At 44.9% G+C, this 25,996-nt stretch overlaps 1 protein-coding gene across 10 annotated transcripts in view; it reads left to right on the top strand.

Moving 5' to 3' along the window:
• LOC129865873 (calcium/calmodulin-dependent protein kinase type II delta chain) overlaps positions 1 to 25,996 on the top strand; it is a 99,170-nt gene that overhangs the window by 43,046 nt on the left and 30,128 nt on the right. For 6 of the 10 annotated variants that reach the window (XM_055938937.1, XM_055938936.1, XM_055938940.1 and 3 more), the window contains exons 3-6: positions 8,635 to 8,694; positions 14,525 to 14,579; positions 19,025 to 19,090; positions 21,437 to 21,509. In XM_055938937.1, the coding sequence (XP_055794912.1) occupies positions 8,635 to 8,694; positions 14,525 to 14,579; positions 19,025 to 19,090; positions 21,437 to 21,509 (254 nt within the window). Of the gene's footprint in view, positions 1 to 8,634; positions 8,695 to 14,524; positions 14,580 to 19,024; positions 19,091 to 21,436; positions 21,510 to 22,403; positions 22,477 to 25,996 lie in introns of all 10 variants that reach the window. The other 4 variants (XM_055938941.1, XM_055938935.1, XM_055938943.1 and 1 more) reach the window with 1 other exon arrangement.

The raw sequence follows: 25,996 nt of genomic DNA, 5'->3' as shown, positions 1-25,996 counted from the left end.
TTATTTTACATTTACATTTTACATTTAAGTCATTTAGCAGACGCTCTTATCCAGAGCGACTTACAAATTTTAACATGTTCTTTCATTTAATAATTAGTTCATTAATTTAATTGGTTAGTTCATTCATTCATTCAATCACTCATTTGCTTGTTTTTTCATTTATTTACCCACTCACAAACCATTTTCAGATAGGATATTTGACTGCTCTCTCCCCCTCATCCCTACCTCCTGCCATCCCTCCATCTCCTCATTTTGTAACACATTTGTTTGTTATTCAAAGCTGTAGCTCTGTGTGTCCCATCTTTCTCTCTGCCTGAAATAGGTTGCCATTTTCATTTTGCATAATATTTCCCCCTGGCCATTCTGTGGTATCGGTACACACCTTGTTGTTATATAATCATCATACTGATGGCAAAACTATCTTTATGTGCCTGTAGCCTTAATACATCCTCCATCTTTGTCATTATGGTAATTACAGAACATTTTATGTCACTGTAGGTGTGTATGTCACTGTAGGTTTAGCACTTGTATACTCTCATACAGTACCAGTCAAAAGTTTGTACACACCTACTCATTCCAGGTTTTTTCTTTATTTTTACTATTTTCTACATTGTAGAATAATGAAGACCTCAAAACGATGAGTAAAACACATATGGAATCATGTAGTAACCAAATTCTTCAAAGTAGCCACCCTTTGCCTTGATGACAGTTTTGCACACTCTTGGCATTCTCTCAACCAGCTTCATGAGGTCATCTGAAATGCATTTCAATTAACTGGTGTGCCTTGTTAATTTGTGGAATTTCTTATCTCAATGCATTTGAGCCAATCAGTTGTGACAAGGTAGGGGTGGTATACAGAAGATAGACCTATTTGGTAAAATACCATAGTCCACAATCACCCAACCCCAACCCAAATGGTTTGAGATGAGTTGGACCGCAGAGTGAAGGAAACGCAGCCAACAAGTGCTCAGCATATGTGAGAACTCCTTCAAGACTGTTGGAAAAGCATTCCAGGTGAAGCTGGTTGAGTGTGCCAAAGCTGTCAAGGCAAAGGGTTGCTACTTTGAAGAATCTCAAATATAAAATATATTTTGATTTGTTTAAGACTTTTTTTGCTTACTACATGATTCCATGTGTTATTTTATAGTGTTGATGTCTTCACTATTCTACAATGTACAACATAGTAAAAATAAAGAACCCCTTGAATGAGTAGCTGTGTCCAAACTTTTGACTGGTACTATATGAACAGCTCAGAACAGTTTGGGTAACTTAACACTGGGCAACAACGTTCAGACCGTATGGAATATAATGTGTTATATTGTGTTGGATAGTAGGTAGGGTTGTGTTAAGGAGGCCGTGTTCATTGATCCTGGATGCCCTCGGGGCATATGTCTGACAGTGGGTCTGTCTGAGAGAGACTGTCTGCACATCAACAAGTCAGTGAACAGTGTAGCAGACTGTCTCGCCCCTGGGAATCAGACCCCTAGTGAGGAGATTAGAGGGAGGGAGAGAGAAGGAGGCACACGCACAAACAAATACACACACATTGGTATTACAGTGACATGTGCACTGACTACCTGTTCCTGCCAAGGGTCTGGAGTTCGTTGACTAAGACCACACACACTAGCAAAATCTGTTCCTCTCCATATTTAGTTGACTCATTTAACAGACATACTATATACGGACCCCCCCGGGGTATGTATGTGTGTGTGTGACCTCCAGTCATGGTTGTTTTTGTCCAATGGGCTATCATAACAAGTACTGTAGGTTGCACTGACCATCACGGTGTGCATGCAGAATTTACCAGGATTACATTCTGTATCTCTGTAATGTCTCTGTTCTGATGGGGATTCTGTCAGATTCTCTCCTTTACTCTGGTCTCATCACATAATTGCCCTTGGTCTGCCAGGGTCTGTAAAATCTGCTGCACAGATTAATATTGATGATAATGATGATAATGTCTGCGTGAGCTGTAGAGCGGCCAGCGTATGAATCCGCAAAAGAGGGTCTTAGGCTTCTGTGACGTCACACACTGGGGTGAGCAGCACATCATCGAAACACTAATTTTATCAGAGTCATCATCACCGTATCATGAGGCTGAGGGTGTGCCTGCTCCAGTGGCCGTCTATCTGGAGCTAGCCTCTGGTCTTTAGGGGATAGGGGTAGAGGGAAATGCCTGACTTCGTGTGTGTGTCAGCCAAATAGAAATAGACAAAGTAGACAGCCAGGATCCCCAGGGGGGCATGTCCCCCCGGTTAAGAATTTTTGCTCTATTTTGGTGGCCTCTGGCACATTGTAACGCCTTGATTCCATCAATTATTGATTACTTTATTGAGGTTACCTCCCAGATTGGAAAAATGTGTTATGGTATTGTGTTTACAATTTAAATGAGTGAGAATGTATGACTCCAGCGTATTGTTAGTTTTGGATATCGTCTAGGCCAAGGTCAGGACTGTTTTCTAAGAGAACATTAAACTTTATTTAATGTGTCTTCTCTTAAGAGTAAAGTATTTTACTGCAAGATATGAATTTGCCACAATTATGTATTTTATTAAATCAGAAAGTGCCAAAATTATCTTAAATGTATTAAAGGTTACATGATCGCTAAAAAGCCTACCAGAATGCAAATTAGGACGGATATCTTACCGATGCGATTCGGTAGGTTACTGAAGAATCACTCACATAAACGTCACTGTCTGGCAAGTCCTGATGGATTTCATATCGACAATACAAATTAGATCTTTAGTTGTCCTGATGCGATGCCATGGACGTATATAAATAACTACGTTATGAATGGGAAGACTATATGAGATCGACTTTATTCTGTCAGTTCAACACCTTTTATAAACTAGTGAAGCTTGCTGCTCGTCAATCAAAGCACAGTAAGCCTGTGTGCCAGCACAGCGTGGCTGCATATGAAACACGCAAAATAAAATAAATGAATGTGCTGAAAGAAGCCACTATGAAGTTTTTCTGTAATTGTTGCTAGCCGGCTATACAGAACCACCACAACTCACAGACTTCTACCCCATTGAAGCGTGAGCTTCGTTTTCGGGGCATTATCAGCTAACACGCACGTTTTTACTGGCCCTGGCGGGCTATCATTAATGTTGTACCCTGCACGTTAAAGAAGATAAATGAATGTTCCAGAAAACAATAGGCTAAGTGGATTTAGACTCATCATTACCACATTGAATGGGACGTGCAAATTGACTCGCATAGACGAAGGAGCATCATGCTCTCTCCCTCCGCGTAAAGACATTTGACTGCAACCACAGAGTACACAACACACACACACACACACACACAGGAGGCGGACAGACAGACTGTCAAACCAGTAGTGTTTCACTGTCACCGCACACTTTGACTGACAAGTGCCTGTCCCTTCAATATAGCTGTAGAAGATGCATATCGTTTAATCTAGCCGGACTAGGCTTGGCAGACTTTTTTTTCGGATTTACAAATTGTAAAAAAAAGTTGCCTAGTTAATTTAACATCTTACCCAAACCGTCCGCGCTCAATGGTGCGCAAATTGATTTTGTCACCCCACACCAAAAGCTGTCAAGACACGTAGGTTAAAATATCAAAACCAACTCTGAACCAATTATATTAATTTGGGCACAGGTCGAAAAGCATTAAACATTTTATGGCAATTTAGCTAGCTAGCTTTCAGTTGCTAGCTAATTTGTCCTGGGATATAAATATTGTTGTTATTTTACCTGAAATGCACAAATGTCCTCTACTCCGATAATTAATCCACACATAAAACAGTCAACTGAATCGTCTCTAGTCATCTCCTCCTTCCAGGCTTTTTCTTTGGACTTTATATGGCGATTGGCATCTAACTTTAATAGTTACCACGTGAACTCAGTTCATCTTTCAATCACCGAGGTGGGTAAAACCAATGAGGAGATGGCCCGTCGGTATCTGCTTCTATAAACCAATGCTGCGTTCAGCGTCACAAATAGAACTGACTTCTATTTTAGCGCTTGGCAACGCAGACACTCGTTGGTTGGTGCGCGCAATACTTGAATAACATGTTTAAATTTGTTTTGCGAGCGGTGCATTCAGCATGTCATTTAAGACGAACATTTGTGTGTAGTCGTGTGTTGTCGGCTATACAGCCGTGTGTGTGTGTGTGCCACTCTTCACTTGCATACTTACCTGCCGCGTTACCGGGTTTATAAGACTGACTGTGGTGCATGCTGTGGCCTAGTTTCAATGGCAATTGATTCAGGCTATCGGTTTCTCTTCCAAAGTGCTGTAAAGACAATATCTTCTTGCGATAAATGATGGCCTATTTTATTTTAATGGACCAGTCTGCTTTTGAAGCTGTCTTCTAATGAGGGACTACCCAGGGTCCTCTGATAATTTCAGGGTGACTTGCACAAACGTCCTCTCTCGCTTTTAATGTTGAGCTGTTTTTATTTATTTTATTCTTCTCGCTGCCTGTCTCCAGAAAATAATTGGCTCCCTATTTAAATCAGTCTGACTGTGCTGCCAAGGCCGACAGTCTGGTGTGAAGTCGCCCAGAAGTAAGAGAGGAAGTGGGGTGGGGGAATCCTGGTCCCATTTTAATTTCTCCTGAAATTTTAAGAGGATGCTGTACCCAGCTCATCACCATTGGGCTTGCTTCAGCCATCACAACACCCCACCTTCAGCCTAGCTCTGCAGCAACAGGCAGGGAAGGAATGGCATGAGGGAAATGCGCTTTAAAACCTCTACAGGATCGGTGGGTCCCCCACGGGACGGTTGAGCTAACGCGATTAGCATGAGGTTGTAAGTAACAAGAACATTTCCCAGGACATAGACATATCTGATATTGGCAGAAAGCTTTATATTCTTGTTAATCTAACTGCACTGTCCAATTTACAGTAGCTATTACAGTGAAAGAATACCATACTATTGTTTGAGGAGAGTGCACTGTTATGAACTTAAAGTTATTAATAGGCCAATTATGCACATGTTTGCAGTCTTGATACAACATATGCAATGATTCATTGGATCAGTCTAAAACTTTGCATGTATACACCGCTGCAGTCTAGTGGCCAAAAACGGAACTGCACCTGGGCTGGAATAATAAATTATGGCCTTTCTCTTGCATTTCAAAGATGATGGTACATCTTTTTTGTATTATCTTCTACCAGATCTATGTGTTATGTGTTATATGTGTTATATTTTCCTACATTAATTTTACATTTCCACATACTCCAAATTGTTTGCATATCCTTGCTTCAGGTCCTGAGCTACAGGCAGTTAGATTTGGGTATGTCATTTTATGTGATAATTTAAAAAATGGTCCGATCCTTAAGAGGATCATCATTATTAATGATCCTAACAGGTCAAGACACTGATAAATTGGCCTCTTCAAGGCGTTGGGGACTGAGAATCGACTGGACCTGAGGGCAGCAGCGGTACCAGATGTGCTATATTTTCATCATGTCAGTGACTGAGGACGGGGTTGATTGCAGTGAAAATAGCTGCTGCCCCTGTTTCTCAGGCCTGACAGCATTCTCTCTCTCTGCTCATCTGGGGCTGACTAACGTTTAAATAGGTCACCTCTGGGGCGAATCACACCACACTGTTTTAGTTGTTGCTCATTTTAAAATCACTCCACCTGAAGCTGTTAATGAGAGAAGGATGACGAGTCCGGCTCTTTGCGTGTCACGTTTATGACGCTGCAGACCAAATGCATCATCTGATTGACATCATCATTTATGGTAGTCGGATTGAGGAACTACATAGGGGTTTCAAGTTCGATCTTGCAAATCATGTTTTTGTTGAGTGTTTGTGGGGGAAAAAACATTGACGTTTACATGGTCTCTCTGTGTAGGTCAATTGAAATCCCTATGTCGGAAATGAAATACCATAATAACACGGTGAGTTCATTATCCTCACTAGAGCTGCTCACTAAAGGTGTAAGGAACAAAATGGGGTCAGAATATGATGATGATGATGATGATGATGATGAAGAAGACTGAGGAGGGTTGAGGTTGAACTACTGGAGGTGATGAGTGAGCAGCTATAAATCCTGTTACGTCACAGATTGGGAGCATGCCGCCTTGGGAGGAGAAAGGTGGCGACGCGAGAGAATGGGAGCACGTCAAAGTCCGCCCGGCGATCGGGATTACCGCCCTGTAAAAGCACATCTGATTGGTGCGATTTGGGATTAGACGTTTGTAAAACAAGACGTGATTGGAGAGCTCATTAGCGAGGCTACCGCATCACATCTGGCTCAAGTAGCAGGGATTACAACCGTAGAAAAGCACATCTGATTGGAGGAGCACAGATTACAGGCCTGTAAAAGCAAACCTGATTGGAGAAATGGAAATGTGGCTGCTATGAAAAGACATCCGATTGGTGTGTATAGGATTATGGTGTTTGAGTCCGATTGGATGGGAAAGCTTCCAGGCCCTGTGAAGTTTACGTCTGACAGTGGATTAGAGCTGCACAAATGCATCATAGGTCCTAAAAATAGCATGTGTTCTCCAGAAAAATCTCACAATGGATCAGGCATTGTCCAATATGGCTCAGATGAGACCTAGGCGCGCGCACACACACACACACACACACACATTCACACATTCACAAGTTCACTGACATATCTGTAGCATTGATCTGGCATTAACCTAGAGAGTTGATGAGGATTTGGTCATTGACCCAGTCACACACGCTCCCAATACCTGCCTGTCCACCTGTTCTGAACCATAGAGCGCACTCTGCAGGTGAAAGATGGCAGTGCACCCCCTATAGAATTGCCTCTGGCGATGCCTTTGGAATTCCACATGGATACACCTAACACAACACATGTATCTAACCTGAACATGAACCACTTTCTTTATTCACTTTTACTTTACATTTTCAAATGTCACAGCAAGAAAGGGGATCTTCATCTCTACACATGTTGACAATGGCCTACCTACAGGGTTAGAGTCAATTCCATTGTAATTCCAGTCAATTCAGGAAGTACACTGACATTTCAATTCTTTTCAATGAAGACAGTTTTGAATTGTAATTTGGTTTACTTTCTGTATTGACTGGAATGTAAATTGAATTGACCCCAACCCTGCCTACATGTAACATAAACATTCAGGCACCGTACCCTGACTTTTTATTCAGAACCCCCTGCGCTCTCCTAACCCTTTGTCCCTAACACTCTGCAGTATACCTCTGACTCAGTCACACAGCGTCCCTCAGGTAACCTTTTGTCGTTATGCCAAAGTTGTTTATCAAACGTTAATAATCCAGCATACTAGCCGGCAACAAGTCCGTCATTAATTCTTCAAATTGGGGTTCAAAATGAGCTCTCCTCTTGGTTTCAGGGCTACCGTGTGGCTATTTACCTTCTCAACTTTTGTCAAACCTCTTTTAATTTAGCTGTGAAGGACACGCCACGATACACTTTAAATTTGGTTCATTTCCTGTTTCTGTCGGCTGAATTTATTCATGTCAAATAATTCACTGGTCGCAGCGGTTGGCCATGTGAAAGATGAAAGCAACACCTGGAGGAATTGCAGTAGTGAATAACCTTGATGAATTTAAATGTTTAAGTGGTTTTCAAATACTTGTCCTTTTAATAAATTAAAATGTTCCCTGGGGTACCAGTTGAGGAACCAGTATCGTGTTAAAATGAATAGCACTTGATGTTGACATCTCAATTAACTCACGTCCCATTTAATTCACACATGGAAGTGTTATTATTGCAAAGTGGTCGTTGAGCAGTCCTAAGTGTTGCAGTGACCTGATATCCTGTTGGCACCACGATGAATATAAACCGTGTGTAAATACTCTGTCTAGATGAGCTCACCAGATGTGCATGCTAACATTACTCTTCCCTGAAGTGGGGGAACCAGATTTCACAGTGGTGTGCCAAGTTCACTGACATCGGTCTAGTAGCTCCACTCTTAAGACACCTGATGAATGATCAAAACAAATAAACAAAAGAGCGAGGGTAAAGGTGAATACAGAGCAACGATATCCGTCCGTTGTGTTTGTGTGTAAAGCTTAGAGAGTACATAACACTACTGTTCAAACAGGCCATTCACTGACCATGTATCTAGTTCCTAATAAATCATGTTGGATTGGGAAGTTATCATGACCCTTCATCTCATTCAGCTGTAAGGTGAAAGTGACGGGATTTACTGTAGTACTGTAGCAATTACTCTTGTATCAGGAAACTGGACTGTAATCTGACCCCACTGGATTTACAGATCATGAACCGGCTTGTACTATTGGCGTTGTGTATCATTTACGCTACATTGGCTTCTGGGAATGGAACACGGAAGCGACATGGAATACTTTTTTAGCGTGGTCACAGTTGGCGTGGTCACAGTTGGCGTGGTCACAGTTGGCGTGGTCACAGTTGGCGTGGTCACAGTTGGCGTGGTCACAGTTGGCGTGGTCACAGCGTGGTCACAGTTAGCGTGGTCACAGTTAGCGTGGTCACAGTTATGTGAAAACCGGAGTAGAACAGGATCAGGCTTCTTGTCTTACAACCCAAGAGAAGATAACACTAACTCCGTAACTACAAGGTGAGAGAATGCCAGAGTCCTTGGGGTTAAGGTGTGTGTGTGTGTGTGTGTGTGTGTGTGTGTGTGCCTCAGACTGACGTCTTCTGTTTTGTCTCTCCTATAGATCACCAGAAGCTGGAGAGAGAGGCCAGGATTTGTCGTCTGCTCAAGCACCCTAATATCGGTTAGTCAAATACTGTACAAGTCTAACATCTGTGAATCAGTGTTCCACCTTCGGTTCATTACTTTCTCCTGTCCTCCACTCCCCTGTCCCTGACCATTTTAACCTCTTCCCTCTCCTCTTGCTGTTCAATGTGCCAGCTGGCCCTTCACTGGTAGCAGTATGACAATCACACTTATGCCGTAATACACATGCGGGCGCGCGCCCACACACACACTTGACCTTCTGTCTCAGTCCTGGCCAGCCCACTGTGCCAGGGAAACTGTCCCATCATCCATGGCAAAAAAAAAAAAAAAAGATTTAGAAAGGACCAGCCTTTTACCTGGTAATACAGCAATGTGTCCATCCCCAAGATATCTCACGCCTCAGGGATGAACCTCCACACACTCCCATGTAGGCTATCCCCATTTTGAAGGTAACCAACCTTGATGTGCCCCGAAGCCATTTTTAAGTGGATCCTGGGTAAATGAACATTGAAAGTCTGTTAAAACCAGACCTCGCCCACGTTCTCCCAGTACCTTGCGGGCTGCCAAGGGACACACGGAGGCCAAGGCACTGTAAGACTTGACGACCACACTGGGTGTTGGTGGGGTTGTTTTCACACTGTTTGTTCTTTGCTGAGAAGAGAAGGATGAGGGGGGCGGAAGAACAAGACAATGATATGGGGGGGGGGGATTTTCTTTGTCTATCGATGAGAAGACTTGGTGCTAAAATGTATAATGTGGGAGACCATTGGAGGAAGAGTGGTTTGGGTGGCCTTGTGTCTATCTCAGTCCTGGAGCTATTATTATTACAGATAGGAATACAGGAGAGATACACACCAGATGGGAATACTGGAGAGATACACACCAGATGGGAATACTGGAGAGATACACACCAGACGGGAATACTGGAGAGATACACACCAGACGGGAATACTGGAGAGATACACACCAGACGGGAATACTGGAGAGAAACACACCAGACGGGAATACTGGAGAGATACACACCAGACGGGAATACTGGAGAGATACACACCAGACGGGAATACTGGAGAGATACACACCAGATGGGAATACTGGAGAGATACACACCAGATGGGAATACTGGAGAGATACACACCAGATGGGAATACTGGAGAGATACACACCAGACGGGAATACTGGAGAGATACACACCAGACGGGAATACTGGAGAGATACACACCAGACGGGAATACTGGAGAGAGACACACCAGACGGGAATACTGGAGAGATGCACACCAGACGGGAATACTGGAGAGATGCACACCAGACGGGAATACTGGAGAGATGCACACCAGACGGGAATACTGGAGAGATGCACACCAGACGGGAATACTGGAGAGATGCACACCAGACGGGAATACTGGAGAGATGCACACCAGACGGGAATACTGGAGAGATGCACACCAGATGGGGCAGACTGACCCTAGCCCCCCGGCACATAGACTATTGCAGCATAGTCTATGGGGGGGGGGGGTTGTTAAGGACACTAGATGGGGGGGGGGGGGGGGGTTAAGGACACTGTAGCCCTGCCCGATTATACCCCCAGACAGGGTCAACCAGGCAGGATATATATATATATATATATATACCCCACCCATTTTGCCAAAGCACAGCCCCACACCACTAGAGGGATATCAACAGACCACCAACTTAACTACCCTGACACAAGGCTGAGTATAGCCCACGAAGATCTCCTCCACCGCACATGCCCGAGGGTACGCAAGACCGGACAGGAAGATCACTTCAGTGACTCAACCCACTCAAGTCGTGTATAGTGAAAAAAGCCTGGCATGACATGACGCACCCTTCTTAGGGACGGCATTGAAGAGCACTAGTAAGCCAGTGACTCAGCCCCCATAATAGGGTCAGAGGCAGAGAATCCCAGTGGAGATAAAGGAGCCTGTCAGGCACAGACCGCAAGGGCGGTTCATTGCTCCAGTGCCTTGCCGTTCACCTTCACACCCCTGGGCCAGACTACACTCAATCATAGGACCTACTGAAGAGATGAGTCTACAGTAATGACTTAAAGGTTGAGACCGAGTCTGCGTCTCTCGCATGGATAGGCAGACCATTCCATAAAAATGGAGCTCTACAGGAGAAAGCCCTGCCTACATCCGAGATGCTTAGAAGTTCTAGGGACAATAAGGAGGCCTGCGTCTTGTGACCGTAGTGTACGTGTCGGTGTGTACGGCAGGACCAAATCGGAGAGATAGGTAGGAGCAAGCCCATGTAACGCTTTGTAGGTTAGCAGTAAAACCTTGATCAGCCCTAGCCTTAACAGGAAGCCATTGTAGAGAGTCTAGCACTGGAGTAATGTGATACATTTTTGGGGTTCTAGTCAAGATTCTAGCAGCCGTATTTAGCACTAACTGAAGTTTATTTAGTGCTTTATCCGGGTCACCGGAGAGTAGAGCATTGCAGTAGTCTAATCTAGAAGTGACAAAAGCATGGATGAGCTTTTCTGCAAAATTTTCGAACAAAAAGTTTCAAATTTTTGCAATGTTACAAAAAAGCTGCCCTTTAAATATTCTTTATGTTCGTCAGAAGAGAGATCAGGATCCAGAGTAACGCTGAGTTCACGCAGTTTTATTTGAGACGACTGTACAACCATCAAGATTTAATTTTCAGATCAAACAGGATAACATGAATGCCTAGCATGATGGATTACTGTCCTGCCTATTGAGTGTCTAAATAATCTGTCAGGTTTCATACCGTACCCTCATAGGGTGATGTCTCAAACCCTACCCTTCAAGGGCCTAGCTATAGAGATAATAACCCAAGTGATTCTACACTCTTAGAAAAAAGGGTTCCAAAATGGTTCTTCAGCTCTCCCCATAGGAGAACCCTTTTGGGTTCCAGGTAGAACCATTTTGGGTTCCATGTAGAACCCGCTTTGAAAAGGCTTGTACGTGGAACCCAACACGATTTTACTTAGAACCAACAAGGGTTTTTCAAAGGGTTCTCATACGGGGACAGCCGAAAGAACCCTTTTAGGTTCTAGATAGCACCTTTTTCCCCCCTAAGAGTGTAATGCAGGAAGTTCCCATATTGCTACAGTATGCCATCTTTACTCTGTCTGAACATCCATCCCTCCTTCTTTGAGGTCATCCGTCTCAGTTTCATTCTCTGATTGGCTGGTGTAGCGATTGCTTCGTTAGATGCCTCGGAGGCGGAATGTTATCTCCGACTGGGACCCAAAGGGATTCCTGTCCTCCTCTTTCTCCTCCCTCTATCGTGCTTTACGCTGGCTGTTTTATTTTTCCCTGACCTCTACCTTACCCTTTTCCTCCAACTCCTTTCTCCCCCTTGTCTCTCTCACCCCCATCTCTCTCTCCCTCGCTCCATTCTGAAGGTCATTCACTGCCATCCATCTGTGTAATACCACCCAGGGAAGTCGTTTTCCTCTTGTGTGTTAATTACACTGATGGCTGGCTAATTGGTTGTACCAAATAAACCTAACATACCAACCATGGCATGGTCTCCTCATGGTCATCCCTCTCCAAGGGTTGTGTTCATCTGTGCAGAGGATCAGGCCAAAATAGCTGGGTCTGTGTGACATCTGTTCAGAGACCCAAAACCCTAAGAATAGAACCGAGATTTGGCTGGGCCTGTTGACCACTCGGCCTGTCCTGCTGACCAATTGAAAGACAGTAACACCTGACTAGCTGTTTCCTGCATGGTGACCTGTGTAGCCCTTGGCATTAAGATGCTGTACGCTCTAAAAAAGAGTAACAGTTCCTGAACGATCCTTTAGGGGTTCTTCAAATTGAAACTGTGGGGAAACCGCTATAAGTTCATAATGTAGAGGCCTATGGGATATTAATTGAAGAGGTAAGGGAGGAAGCTGGTACCAATGATCTGCATAACATAACAATGCCAATTGACATACCTTTGTACGCCTCCTTGTCTATATACCTGCAGACACGGACACAAAAGTCAGCAGTTCAGTCTTCTGCACCCAATACAGCTAGCCTTCAACATATTCCTGTAGCCTACACGTTATGACCTATCTGTTGATTGATATTCATTGAATTGTGTCCATTTTCTGTTTTTAGAAAGAATTGCACAAATATGAAAAGCTAGACGGTATCATCATAAAACAACATTCGTTTAGATCATACAAGGGACAAACCTTCCCTTTTTATATTGCGATCTTTACAATGTTCAGTTAAGTGCCTGTACCTGCTGTCCTTTTTAAATTCAAATCCACATGTTTCTGTTGGGCAGTTAGGTTCCTGCAAGAACCCCCACCAACTAAGGAGCTTCCTCGATGAACCTCACCTATGGGGTTCTTGGAAGAACCTTTTGGGGGAGATTTTCAATGCCAAGAACCCTAAGGTTCTTCAGAGAACTTTGAGAATCTAAGAAGAACCCTGGTTGAACCCCTCATGTTTAGAGTGTAGGACACCGGGGTTATATAACGACATGTATCAAGGCAGACTGCTCCAAATACAGTTCACTGAACTCTCAACAGGTTCATATTTCAACAGGAAACATGTATTTATACGTACTGTATTGTGTCACAGTCGTATAGAAACTTTTTGTACACTATAGGACGTGATATTTATGTGGTTAAGCATTCATAATTGATTGATGTGTTGGGAAGTGGGCTGATATGGTACAATACATCAACAAGACATCTCCTGACACATTAAAGGAAATATCAATAAAACAAGTTTGGGATGTGTATTACCATTGATGTAAACCCTGCTGTATTGTGTTCTGAGTCTGTCTCAGTGAGATGAATGGGGAGTTTGTATGGCCTCCGAGGTTTATTATGGATTGAATTGAGTCAGGCAGCAGCGAGGACGTTTAAATCAGGGTCATTTGTGTAATGGATGAGTTTCTCTTCCTCACTAAATTTTTTTCTTTGCCTGCCTGCCAGGCGGGCACACAGACACACACACACAGCCAAGCAGCGGACTACACACACACACACACACAGCCAAGCAGCGGACTACACACACACACACACACAGCCAAGCAGCAGACTACACACACACACACACACACACACACACACAGACAAGCAGCAGACTACACACACACACACACACACACACAGCCAAGCAGCAGACTACACACACACACACACACACACAGCCAAGCAGCAGACTACACACACACACACACACACACACACACAGCCAAGCAGCAGACTACACACACACACACACACAGCCAAGCAGCAGACTACACACACACACACACACACACAGCCAAGCAGCAGACTACACACACACACACACACACACACACACACAGCCAAGCAGCAGACTACACACACACACACACACACACAGCCAAGCAGCAGACTACACACACACACACACACACACAGCCAAGCAGCAGACTACACACACACACACACACAGCCAAGCAGCAGACTACACACACACACACACACACAACCAAGCAGCAGACTACACACACACACACACACACACAGCCAAGCAGCAGACTACACACACACACACAGCCAAGCAGCAGACTACACACACACACACACACACAGCCAAGCAGCAGACTACACACACACACACACACAGCCAAGCAGCAGACTACACACACACACACACACACACAGACTGGATGACTAAATGGTTCCGTCTGAAGGGCATCATTTCTAATCAGACTTTTACTTTCTTTCTCTCTTCCTCTCTCTCGCTTGTTCGCTCTCATCCCCCCTCTCTCACTCGCTCTCACCCCCCCCCTCTCGCTCGCTCTCATCATCCCCGCGCTCTCTCTCACTCACTCTCACCCCCCACTCCTCTTTCTCTCGTTTGCTCTCATCCCTTCCCCCCCTCCTCTCGCTCTCTCTCACACAGTGAGGCTCCATGACAGCATATCAGAGGAGGGATTCCACTACCTGGTCTTTGACTTGTAAGTACAATGTTTCTTTCAATATAATTGACCCCAACCATCCGGCCAGTGGTGTATAACCCACCATCGACCCCCCCCCCCCCCCCCCCCCCAACCATCCGACCAGTGGTGTATAACCCACCATCGACCCCCCCCCCCCCCCCCCCCCAACCATCCGGCCAGTGGTGTATAACCCACCATCGATCCCCCCCCCCAACCATCCGGCCAGTGGTGTATAACCCACCATCGATCCCCCCCCCAAACCATCCGACCAGTGGTGTATAACCCACCATCGACCCCCCCCCCCCCCCCCCCAAACCATCCGACCAGTGGTGTATAACCCACCATCGACCCCCCCCCAACCATCCGACCAGTGGTGTATAACCCCCCCCCCCCCCCCCCCCCCAACCATCCGACCAGTGGTGTATAACCCACCATCGACCCCCCCCCCCCCCCCAACCATCCGACCAGTGGTGTATAATCCACCATCGACCCCCCCCCAACCATCCGACCAGTGGTGTATAACCCACCATCGACCCCCCCCCCCCCCCCCAACCATCCGACCAGTGGTTTATAACCCACCATCGACCCCCCCCCCCCCAACCATCCGACCAGTGGTGTATAATCCACCATCGACCCACCCCCCCCGCCCCCAACCATCCGACCAGTGGTGTGTATAATCCACCATCGACCCCCCCCCCCCCCCCCCCCCCCAAACCATCCGACCAGTGGTGTATAATCCACCATCGACCCCCCCCCCCCCCCCCCCAAACCATCCGACCAGTGGTGTATAACCCACCATCGACCCCCCCCCCCCCCCAAACCATCCGACCAGTGGTGTATAATCCACCATCGACCCCCCCCCCCCCCCCCCCCAACCATCCGACCAGTGGTGTATAACCCACCATCGACCCCCCCCCCCCCCCCAACCATCCGACCAGTGGTGTATAACCCACCATCGACCCACCCCCCCCCCCCCCCCCAACCATCCGACCTGTGGTGGATAACCCACCATCGACCCACCCCCCCCGCCCCCAACCATCCGACCAGTGGTGTATAACCCACCATCGACCCCCCCCCCCAACCATCCGACCAGTGGTGTATAACCCACCATCGACCCCCCCCCCCCCCAACCATCCGACCAGTGGTGTATAACCCACCATCGACCCCCCCCCCCCCCCCCCCCCCCCCCCAACCATCCGACCAGTGGTGTGTATAATCCACCATCGACCCCCCCCCCCCCCAAACCATCCGACCAGTGGTGTATAACAAGTTTAATCAATCTAACCCACATTTAGAAGAGACTAAGAGAACGAATCTGATCACTGTAGACACAATGTAACTCTTCAAATATATATATACACACACGCGCGCACAGGGCATGAGCTCAGGTAAGGTTAACAAAGCTGGCGAACATTTCCACCAGAGCAAACCGCAGGACGGTGTTGTCCTCCTGTCAGTGGGGCATCATGGGAGATTAGCAGCAGGCATGTTCCCCCAGTGTCCTCCTCCTCCATCTGTTTCATGTCCTCACTCCCCCTGCTCTCCTCCCCAACACACTCTCCATTACTGCTTTATTACAGAATTATCTTATTCAACGTGTGTGTGTGTGTGTGTGTGTGTGTGTGTGTGTGTGTGTGTGTGTGTGTGTGTGTGTGTGTGTGTGTGTGTGTGCAAATTGATATTATAACACTACACAGGAATCACTGATGTTTGTGTATGTACTGTATGAGTACTGTGTACTGTATGAGTACTGTGTACTCAGCTCTTTGCTATACCATGTTCATTGGTTGTATGCACACTGTCGATGTAGTCATTGTTAGATAAACCTGAATACTAATTATACTTCCTCCATGTGTGTGTCTCCAGAATCTCTCCAGGCTTGGGAATAACTAACACAGATCCGTAGATGACCTCTCCTAGCATCTGTTTACCGTCCTCTCTCCATCAACTCGCTCTTTCTTTTCTCTGTTGTCTTGTCACTTCACTGCTCCCTTCTGGGGAATTTACATAACCAATGGAAAAGGGTGCATCACACCTCCCATTGGTTCAGAGCTGGTCAAGCTTGGAAAAATCCATATACACTAAACAAAAATATAAACGCAACATGTAAAGTGCTGGTTTCATGAGCTGAAATAAAAAATCTCAGGAATGTTCCATACTCACAAAAAGTAGTTTTTCTCTCAAATGTTGTGCACAAGTTTGTTTACATTCCTGTTAGTGAGCATTTCTCCTTTGCCAAGATAATCCATCTACCTGACAGATATGGTATATTAAGAAGTGCATTAAACAGCATAATCATTACACAGGTGCACCTTGGGCTGGGGACAATAAAAGACCACAATGTGCAGTTTTGTCACAACACAATTTCACAGATGTCTCAAGTTTTGAGGGAGTGTTCAATGGACATGCTGACTGCAGGAATGTCCACCAGAGCTGTTGACAGAGAATCTCATGTTAAAGCCCTTTTGTGGGGAAAAACTCATTCTGATTGGCTGGGCCTGGCTCCCCAGTGGGTGGGCCTGGCTTTTTCAAAATGTTAAGTTACAGCCTTATTCTAAAATGGATTAAAAATATATATATATATATCCTCATCAATCTACAAGCAGTACCCCATAATGACAAAACAAAACCGTTTTTTAGAAATGTTTGCAAATGTATTCAAAATAAAAAATACCTTATTTACATAAGTATTCAGACCGAAGTTAAAGCCGACAACTGCCGCAAAGAGTTTGGTGAGGACATCTGAGTCATCTGGTCCCATTACAGTATGATTTAGAATTCTGTTTGCCTGGCCTCTTATACATCAGTTTGAACCCTGACCTGAGTGATTTGACTACAGTGTTCCTTCACTACAGCTCTCTCTCTCTCCCTTGTGTTTCTCTATATACTCTGTCATCATTGCGTATTGGCTCCATATTTCAAACATTTTTGACAGACAGATCAATATAACTTCAGAAGAAGACCATGACCATGACTTCCTCTCTCTACCGTCTCTCGTGTCTTGCTAGCAGTTTGGCTGTGTTTCATTTGATAGCTGGAAAGGGAAATCACTTCCAATATATTTTAAATGCTGCATTTCATTTGACTAATGGGCTGTAAAAAAAAAAGTGTATAAAACAGCTTAGATGAGTGAATTACAGGGATGAAAGCTTTTATCTGTTTTTACCCAAATAAACCTGTCTGGAAGAATGACAACAAACAATAAGACCGCAGTGAGGCTAAATCACATTGACCGTGAATAGAAGAGGTACATTTTTAAAAACTTTTATTATATCCACCTGCCTGCCATTTTATATTTGAATGTGTTCCTCCATTCAATGAACGACCACTTCTTACTAATGCATTATATGGAACAAATTGAAAGCATTGCGAGAATGCTTTTGACAATGCCTTTGGTTTGTCGAATGTGACAGTAGGCCAGAGAAAGGTTGTTTGGATTGAGTTTTGGGGACAATGACTTGGACAAATCTTTGATGTGTAACAAAGCTTACATAAAGAGAAAAATAGCATGTATTGTGCAACAGTAGTTTACATTTAGGAACAGAAAATGATGCATGGGCGAAAGAGAAACTAAAGTCGCACACAAACAGGCGGGACTACTTTATCAAATGAATGGGAATTCAAAATAGAAACGCTAAAATCGGAACAAATTGTCTTGGAGTGATATTTGCAGGGTCAAACCCAAAGTCTTTGACATGAACTGTTGTGACCTTCAGTTCCCTATAACCTTTACCATGAAATGATGTCTTAGGCTAACACTAAGTGTGTGTGCGCACTCAGAACAAGTATTAGTCTGGTGTCGTGCCAAGAGTGGTTACATGAAACATTCCCATCTCCTGTGTTGCCCAGTTCCTTGAAATAACACTTGGAATTTGGGACATTTAGCTCACTGTAATACACAGGATTCCAATCTAGTGTGAACGATACATGTATAGATTCTAACACCATTGGAGTGTTATTATAATGATCAGAAAGCACTAGCATAATTGTTGTCTTTTGTTTAATTCATGACCTCTTATGTCTCATATCCTTTCTCTCTCTTCCTTGAAGATGCCTGAATGGCAGATTTGCATAGCTAATTGCAGCCCTGTTCTCTGGGTCTCCCACTGTTTTCCATACTTCTAGCTTGGAATTAACACGTCTCATTTTCCCGTCTCTTCCAGGGGGACTGGTGGGGAGCTGTTAACACGTCTCATTTCCCCGTCTCTTCCAGGGGGACTGGTGGGGAGCTGTTAACACGTCTCATTTTCCCGTCTCTTCCAGGGGGACTGATGGGGAGCTGTTAACACGTCTCATTTCCCCGTCTCTTCCAGGGGGACTGATGGGGAGCTGTTAACACGTCTCATTTCCCCGTCTCTTCCAGGGGGACTGGTGGGGAGCTGTTAACACGTCTCATTTCCCCGTCTCTTCCAGGGGGACTGATGGGGAGCTGTTAACACGTCTCATTTTTTCGTCTCTTCCAGGGTGACTGGTGGGGAGCTGTTTGAGGATATCGTAGCCAGAGAGTACTACAGCGAAGCAGACGCCAGGTCAGACTCACACAGACTCAAATCAAATCCAACTTTATTTGTCACATGCACCGAATACAGCAAGTGTGTAGACCTTCCTGTGAAATGCTTACTTACAAGCCCTTAACCAACAGTGTAGTTCAAGAAGAGTTAAGAATATATTTAAATAAACTGCAGTAAAAAATGTACACAATAAAATAACAATAACGAGGCGATATACAGGGGGTACCGGTACAGTTAGAGTCAGTGTGCGGGGGTACAGGTTAGTTGAGGTAATTTGTACATGTAGGTAGGGGTAAAGTGACTATGCATAGATAATAAACAGATAGTAAGAGCAGTGTACATGTAGGTAGGGGTAAAGTGACTATGTATAGATAATAAACAGACAGTAACAGCAGTGTACATGTAGGTAGGGGTAAAGTGACTATGCATAGATAATAAACAGATAGTAAGAGCAGTGTACATGTAGGTAGGGGTAAAGTGACTATGTATAGATAATAAACAGACAGTAACAGCAGTGTACATGTAGGTAGGGGTAAAGTGACTATGTATAGATAATAAACAGACAGTAAGAGCAGTGTACATGTAGGTAGGGGTAAAGTGACTATGTATAGATAATAAACAGACAGTAAGAGCAGTGTACATGTAGGTAGGGGTAAAGTGACTATGTATAGATAATAAACAGACAGTAAGAGCAGTGTACATGTAGGTAGGGGTAAAGTGACTATGTATAGATAATAAACAGACAGTAACAGCAGTGTACATGTAGGTAGGGGTAAAGTGACTATGTATAGATAATAAACAGACAGTAAGAGCAGTGTACATGTAGGTAGGGGTAAAGTGACTATGTATAGATAATAAACAGACAGTAAGAGCAGTGTACATGTAGGTAGGGGTAAAGTGACTATGTATAGATAATAAACAGACAGTAACAGCAGTGTACATGTAGGTAAGGGTAAAGTGACTATGTATAGATAATAAACAGACAGTAAGAGCAGTGTACATGTAGGTAGGGGTAAAGTGACTATGTATAGATAATAAACAGACAGTAACAGCAGTGTACATGTAGGTAGGGGTAAAGTGACTATGTATAGATAATAAACAGTCAGTAGCAGAAGCATAGTACTGACACACCTTCTTCACAGCAGCCTTGTTCCTGGTCTAGTCAAACACACGTCAGTGGACCTGAAACCACACATCATTAGAGTTCAAGTTTTAAAATGCCACAATTTAATGAGGACAGTGATAAATGTACTGTTTCTACATAACTCACACACACACACACACACACACACACACACACACACACACACACACACACACACACACACACACACACACACACACACACACACACACACACACACACACACACACACACACACACACACACACACTATAATGAGCAATTATGTTAGTATCTATGAATAATCTATAGGTATGTTACTGTATACACCCTCCCTCTCTTTGTTACTGTAGTGTCTATGGTGTCTGTGTTATATCTGTGTGTGCTGTCTGTAATGTATCTTATACAGATAAATCTTCTGTTTTTCTTCTGTTGCTCTCCCATCACCAGGCTACACTTCTATTCCTTCTATGTCTGCTTGTATAGCATTCTTCATTAACAAACAATGACCTGAATCCTCTCATTCTAGTCTTGACTGTTTCTACTCATACCAAAAAGTACTTTTCAATTGAAAGGGATATTTGGGGATTTTGGTATTGAAGCCCTTTACCTACTTCTCCAGAGTCAGATGAACTCATGGATACCATTTGTATGAAGGAGGTAGTTTTGCGAGCAAATGCTAACTAGGGTTAGAGCAGTTACTGGAAGTCTAGCATGCTAGCAGATACCCATCGACTTCCAGTCATTGCGCTAACGTCAGTTAGCAATTGCACTAGCGCTAGTTAGCAGCTTCCTTCAAACTGCATGCAGTCATAACATCATCTGACTCTGGGGAAGAAGATAAAGGGCCTCGTTGCCAAAAGATTTAGCCATTTCTGGCATTGGAAGTCAATTATTATAATTATTGTGACAAATGGATTTACCACTTTCCGAAGGTTGAGGTAGAACAAAATGTGAACTTTACTCTACTTCTCTCTTGAATTTTGAATTTTTATATTATTTGAGTTTTGCTGTCCATTTTTCTTCTGTTCTCTGATGTGTTCTCTCGTCTTCCCTTGTGTTCTCTCGTCTTCCCTTGTGTTCTCTCGTCCTCCCTTGTGTTCTCCTGTCCTCCCTTGTGTTCTCTCGTCCTCGTCCTCCCTTGTGTTCTCCTGTCCTCCCTTGTGTTCTCTCGTCCTCGTTCTCCCTTGTGTTCTCTCGTCCTCCCTTGCTTCTTCTGGCCTTGTCTTTCTCCTCCACAGCCAATGCATACAGCAGATTCTAGAAAGTGTAAATCATTGTCACCAAAGTGGTATAGTTCACAGGGACATGAAGGTTAGTACACAACACAGAGACTATGCTGGCACAATGCCCGGCCCTCGCCCGCCTGCCCTCCCGCCCGAATTCCACCACAAATGAACAACCACCAACCCCCCCCCACCTACTACCCACACAGCAGCTTTCCTCCTCCTCTCTTCCATACCCAACCACCAGCCACCCTGACCCCCACCCCTCCACCAATCACTACTTGTGGCTGAGGTCAGGTGACCCACCAGGGGGCTGGGGTGGCAGGGAGATGAGGTGACACCAGCTCACCTTGCCCTCCTCTATAAACAAACAATATGCATGTAGAATCTCTTTCCCGGTCCTCGGCTCTCTGCCTTGAACGCCTGCTGTGAGCCTAGGTCCTGGGAGAACGCCTGCTGTGAGCCTAGGTCCTGGGGGATTTGATAAGCCCCTTTTTGTTGTGGGGGGTGGGGTTAAATAGTATCAATACATTCACCTCCCCCTTCGCCCTCCCCAGGGTCTACCTCACAGCTGGCGGGGAGCTAACACCACTTCTGTTTTAAGACCCGGGGGGATAGCGGGTGCGTGATGATGATGTCATAGCCAGATGTCCTGGTTCTTAATGGTGCAATCAGAACACACTTTTGTATAAATTATGTCTGGCCAATCTTATAGCCTCATTCACTTATTAGAATCTCTACCACCTTGCCTTTCACAAATATTCAAGGCAATCCCATCCAATTGGGTAAATAAATTCTCTATACTAGGGTGCTAGTGGTCAAGGGGTGGTAGTTGGGGGGGGGGGGGGGGGGGGTAGTAAAGACCACTCAAACATCATCCCCACCACCACTGCTGCCCCCCCCCAGTCTCAAGCAGAGCGCATGTCACAGACAGTGAGTGTGAGCTCATCAATAACCTACGCCCCCTGGTGTTTGCATGCAGTCATTGCATTCAGCAGATCCTCGAGGCTGTGCTCCACTGCCACCAGACGGGCGTGGTCCACCGCGACCTCAAGGTGAGTAGAGACGCTGGGAAGCCAAACACAGCCTTTCCTCCTCTCCCTCCTTCTTCCTTTCATTCCTCTCCTCCTCTTTGAACTCTAATTGCAGGGTGACCTCATTAATCCAGACGGACTTTCAGATTCATCCGTTTACCTTTAATTAAATACACCTCTTTAGTTAAATAAAGGTTAAATAAAAATTAAGAACTTTGATAGACTGTCTCCGACACGTGAGTCTCCGACACGTGCAGAAGTGAGATGAGTGAAAGTTAAATTGTCCAAGTATAATTTGGAGACTTGCCATTGTTAAACCCTTTCTGCAATCCCCCCCACCCCCGTCCACAACTCTAATTTGCAAATCAAATGAGCCAGGTGCAGTCGGGAGCTCCTGAAATAATCACCCCGCGTTTGCATTCGGCCCCCTCAGGCAGCTCTCTGATTGGCTGCTGCCAGGCTGTTACCATGGGGAGCGGTGGAATAGACAAAGGCAAAACAAATATGAACAGCAGGATGAAAGGCTTTGGACTGGTGTGTGTGTGTATATGTGTGTGTGTGGGGGTGACCCATATTGACCCCACCCCCCACACACACTCAAGTCATTTTAACAACAGGACACACTGTAACCGTACCGGACAGAACAATTTGTATCTAACTAACCTACATTTAATTGATGGACACAGTCTAGACTGCCAACCTTGTAACTCTCTCCACCAGACAGTTACATACCGCCATCAGAAAGTATTCATACCCCTTGACTTTTTCCACATTTTGTTGTTACATTCTGCATTTAAAATGGATTAAATTGAGATGTTTTGTCACTGGCCAACACACAATACCCCATAATGTCAAAGTGGAAATATGTTTTTAGGAAATGTTACAAATTAATAAAAAATGAAAAGCTGTAATGTCTTGAGTCCCTTTTATGGAAAGCCTAAATAAGTTCAGGAGTAAACATGTGCTCAACAAGTCGCACAGTAAGTTTCACTCTATGTGCAATAATGTTTAACATGAGTTTTGAATGACTACCTCATCTCTGTAACCCACATATACAATTATCTATAAGGTCCCTCCATTGAGCAGGGAATTTCAAAGACCAGGGAGGTTTTCCAGACATTGAATATCCCTTTTGAGTATGGTGGAGTTATTAATTACACTTAGGATGGTGCACAGACACTACAAAGATGTAGGTGCCTTAACTCAATTGCCAGAGAGGAAGGAAACCACTCCGGGATTTCACCATGAGGCCAATGGTGACTTTAAAACAGTCACAGAGTTTAATGGCTGCAATAGGAGAAAACTGTGGATGGATCAGCATTGTAGTTACTCCACAACACTAACCTAATTGACAGAATGGAAAAAAGGAGGCCTGTACAGGATACAAATGTTTCAAAACATGCATCCTTTTTGCAACAAAGCACTAAAGTAATACTCTAAATAATGTGGCAAAGCAATAATGTATGATACGTTTGGAGCAAATCCAACACATTAATGAGTACCACTCTCTATATTTTCATCAAGGCAAATGGTGGCTACTTTGAAGAATCAATCAATTTAACACTTTTTTTCACTTGATTCCATATGTGTTATGTCATAGTTTTGATGTCTTCACTATTATTCTACATTGTAGAAAATAATAAAAAATAAAAACCCTGGAATGAGTAGGTGTGTCCAAACTTTTGACTGGTACTGTATGTAAATGAGATATTTCTGTATTTTATTATCAATACATTTGCTAAATTTCTAAACATGTTTTCACTTTGTCATTCCGGTTTATTGTGGGTTGATGGTTGATAAATATTTTATCAATTTAATCCATTTTGAATTCAGGCTGTAACACAACAAAATGGGGAATGCGTAAAGGGGTGTGGATACGTTCTGAAGGCACTGTACATCAGACCAGACATCCCTCTCAAGCTGTTCCTTCAAGACTCAATGACGTCTGTTATACTGGATACTGACAGCACTCTGTTCAGCTCTGCCTCCTTCTTTCCTGCTCATCTGTCATCTCCTGTTTCATGCCCCATCCCTCTATCTTTCGCTCCACTGCCCTTCTTTTTTTCCTTTCACCCATAACTGAACTCTTCCCTCTTGTCCTCCCTCATTCCCCCTCTGTTGTTGTCCTCTCTCCTCCTCCCCCTCTGTCCTCCCTCATTCCCCCCTCTCTTGTTGTTGTCCTCTCGCCTCCTCTTCCTCCCAGCTGGTCGTCCTCTCTCCTCGTCCTCCCAGCTGGCCGTACTCTCTCCTACCCCCCCCCTCTGTCCTCCTCTTCCTCCCAGCTGGTAGTCCTCTCTCCTCCTCCCCCTCTGTCCTCCTCTTCCTCCCAGCTGGTAGTCCTCTCTCCTCCTCCCCCTCTGTCCTCCTCTTCCTCCCAGCTGGTAGTCCTCTCTCCTCCTCCCCCTCTGTCCTGCTCTAATCTCGGAGGCTGTTGCTCCCTCTTCCGCTGTGTCTGTCCACACGGGAGGCCAAGCCACTCTGGATGATGCTGGTCCGGATGACTGCATGAGAGACCAGGGCTGTCCCTGTCCTCTGCCCTCCCTCTAGGTTTAGATACCAAGCCACTGGTTTAAATCCCTGAAGACGAGATAGACGGATAGCTAGGAGAGACGGATAGCTAGGAGAGACGGATAGCTAGGAGAGACGGATAGCTAGGAGAGACGGATAGCTAGGAGAGACGGATAGCTAGGAGAGACGGATAGCTAGGAGAGACGGATAGCTAGGAGAGACGGATAGCTAGGAGAGACGGATAGCTAGGAGAGACGGATAGCTAGGAGAGACGGATAGCTAGGAGAGACGGATAGCTAGGAGAGACGGATAGCTAGGAGAGACGGATAGCTAGGAGATGCAGAGAGACTGATAGCTAGGAGATGCAGAGAGACTGATAGCTAGGAGATGCAGAGAGACTGATAGCTAGGAGATGCAGAGAGACTGATAGCTAGGTGAGACGGATAGCTAGGAGATGCAGAGAGACTGATAGCTAGGTGAGATGGATAGCTAGGAGATGCAGAGAGACTGATAGCTAGGAGATGCAGAGAGACTGATAGCTAGGAGATGCAGAGAGACTGATAGCTAGGAGATTGAGGAATAGAAGTTGAGAGATAGGCACAAGGGCAGGCGTGTGTGTGTGTGTTCGTGCGCACATTTGCCAGCGTTGTGTGTGTGTGTGTGTGTGTGTGACTGACAGAAAGCAAAGTGTATTTGTCCTGGTAGCAGTAGATATGTTAAGGCCATCCAGGCTAGATGAACTTGGAGTAATTACATTTCTATGTCTGAGAGACGGAATCACATTAGACCCATTGCACAGGAACCCTGAGGACCGGGTTTATATATCCTGATCACAGAGAAATGGATGGGATCTACACACAGACACAGCGAGGCACTTAGGGAAGGAACCCCACAGTCTCAGCACAGTTCATTACCCAGTCCTGAAAGCTCTACTGGTTAGGTACTATAGTTCTCATATGTGCTTTTAGCTTAGATTACAAAGTATTGATTAGCCTATTTAGGGCTTGTTAGGGCATATTGCCTTTTCCACACT

Source organism: Salvelinus fontinalis, chromosome 11 (assembly GCF_029448725.1).
Source record: "Salvelinus fontinalis isolate EN_2023a chromosome 11, ASM2944872v1, whole genome shotgun sequence".
NCBI lineage: Eukaryota > Metazoa > Chordata > Actinopteri > Salmoniformes > Salmonidae > Salvelinus > Salvelinus fontinalis.
The sequence above is the reverse complement of the archived record's forward strand: the minus strand, read 5'-3'. Positions and strand labels throughout refer to the sequence as shown.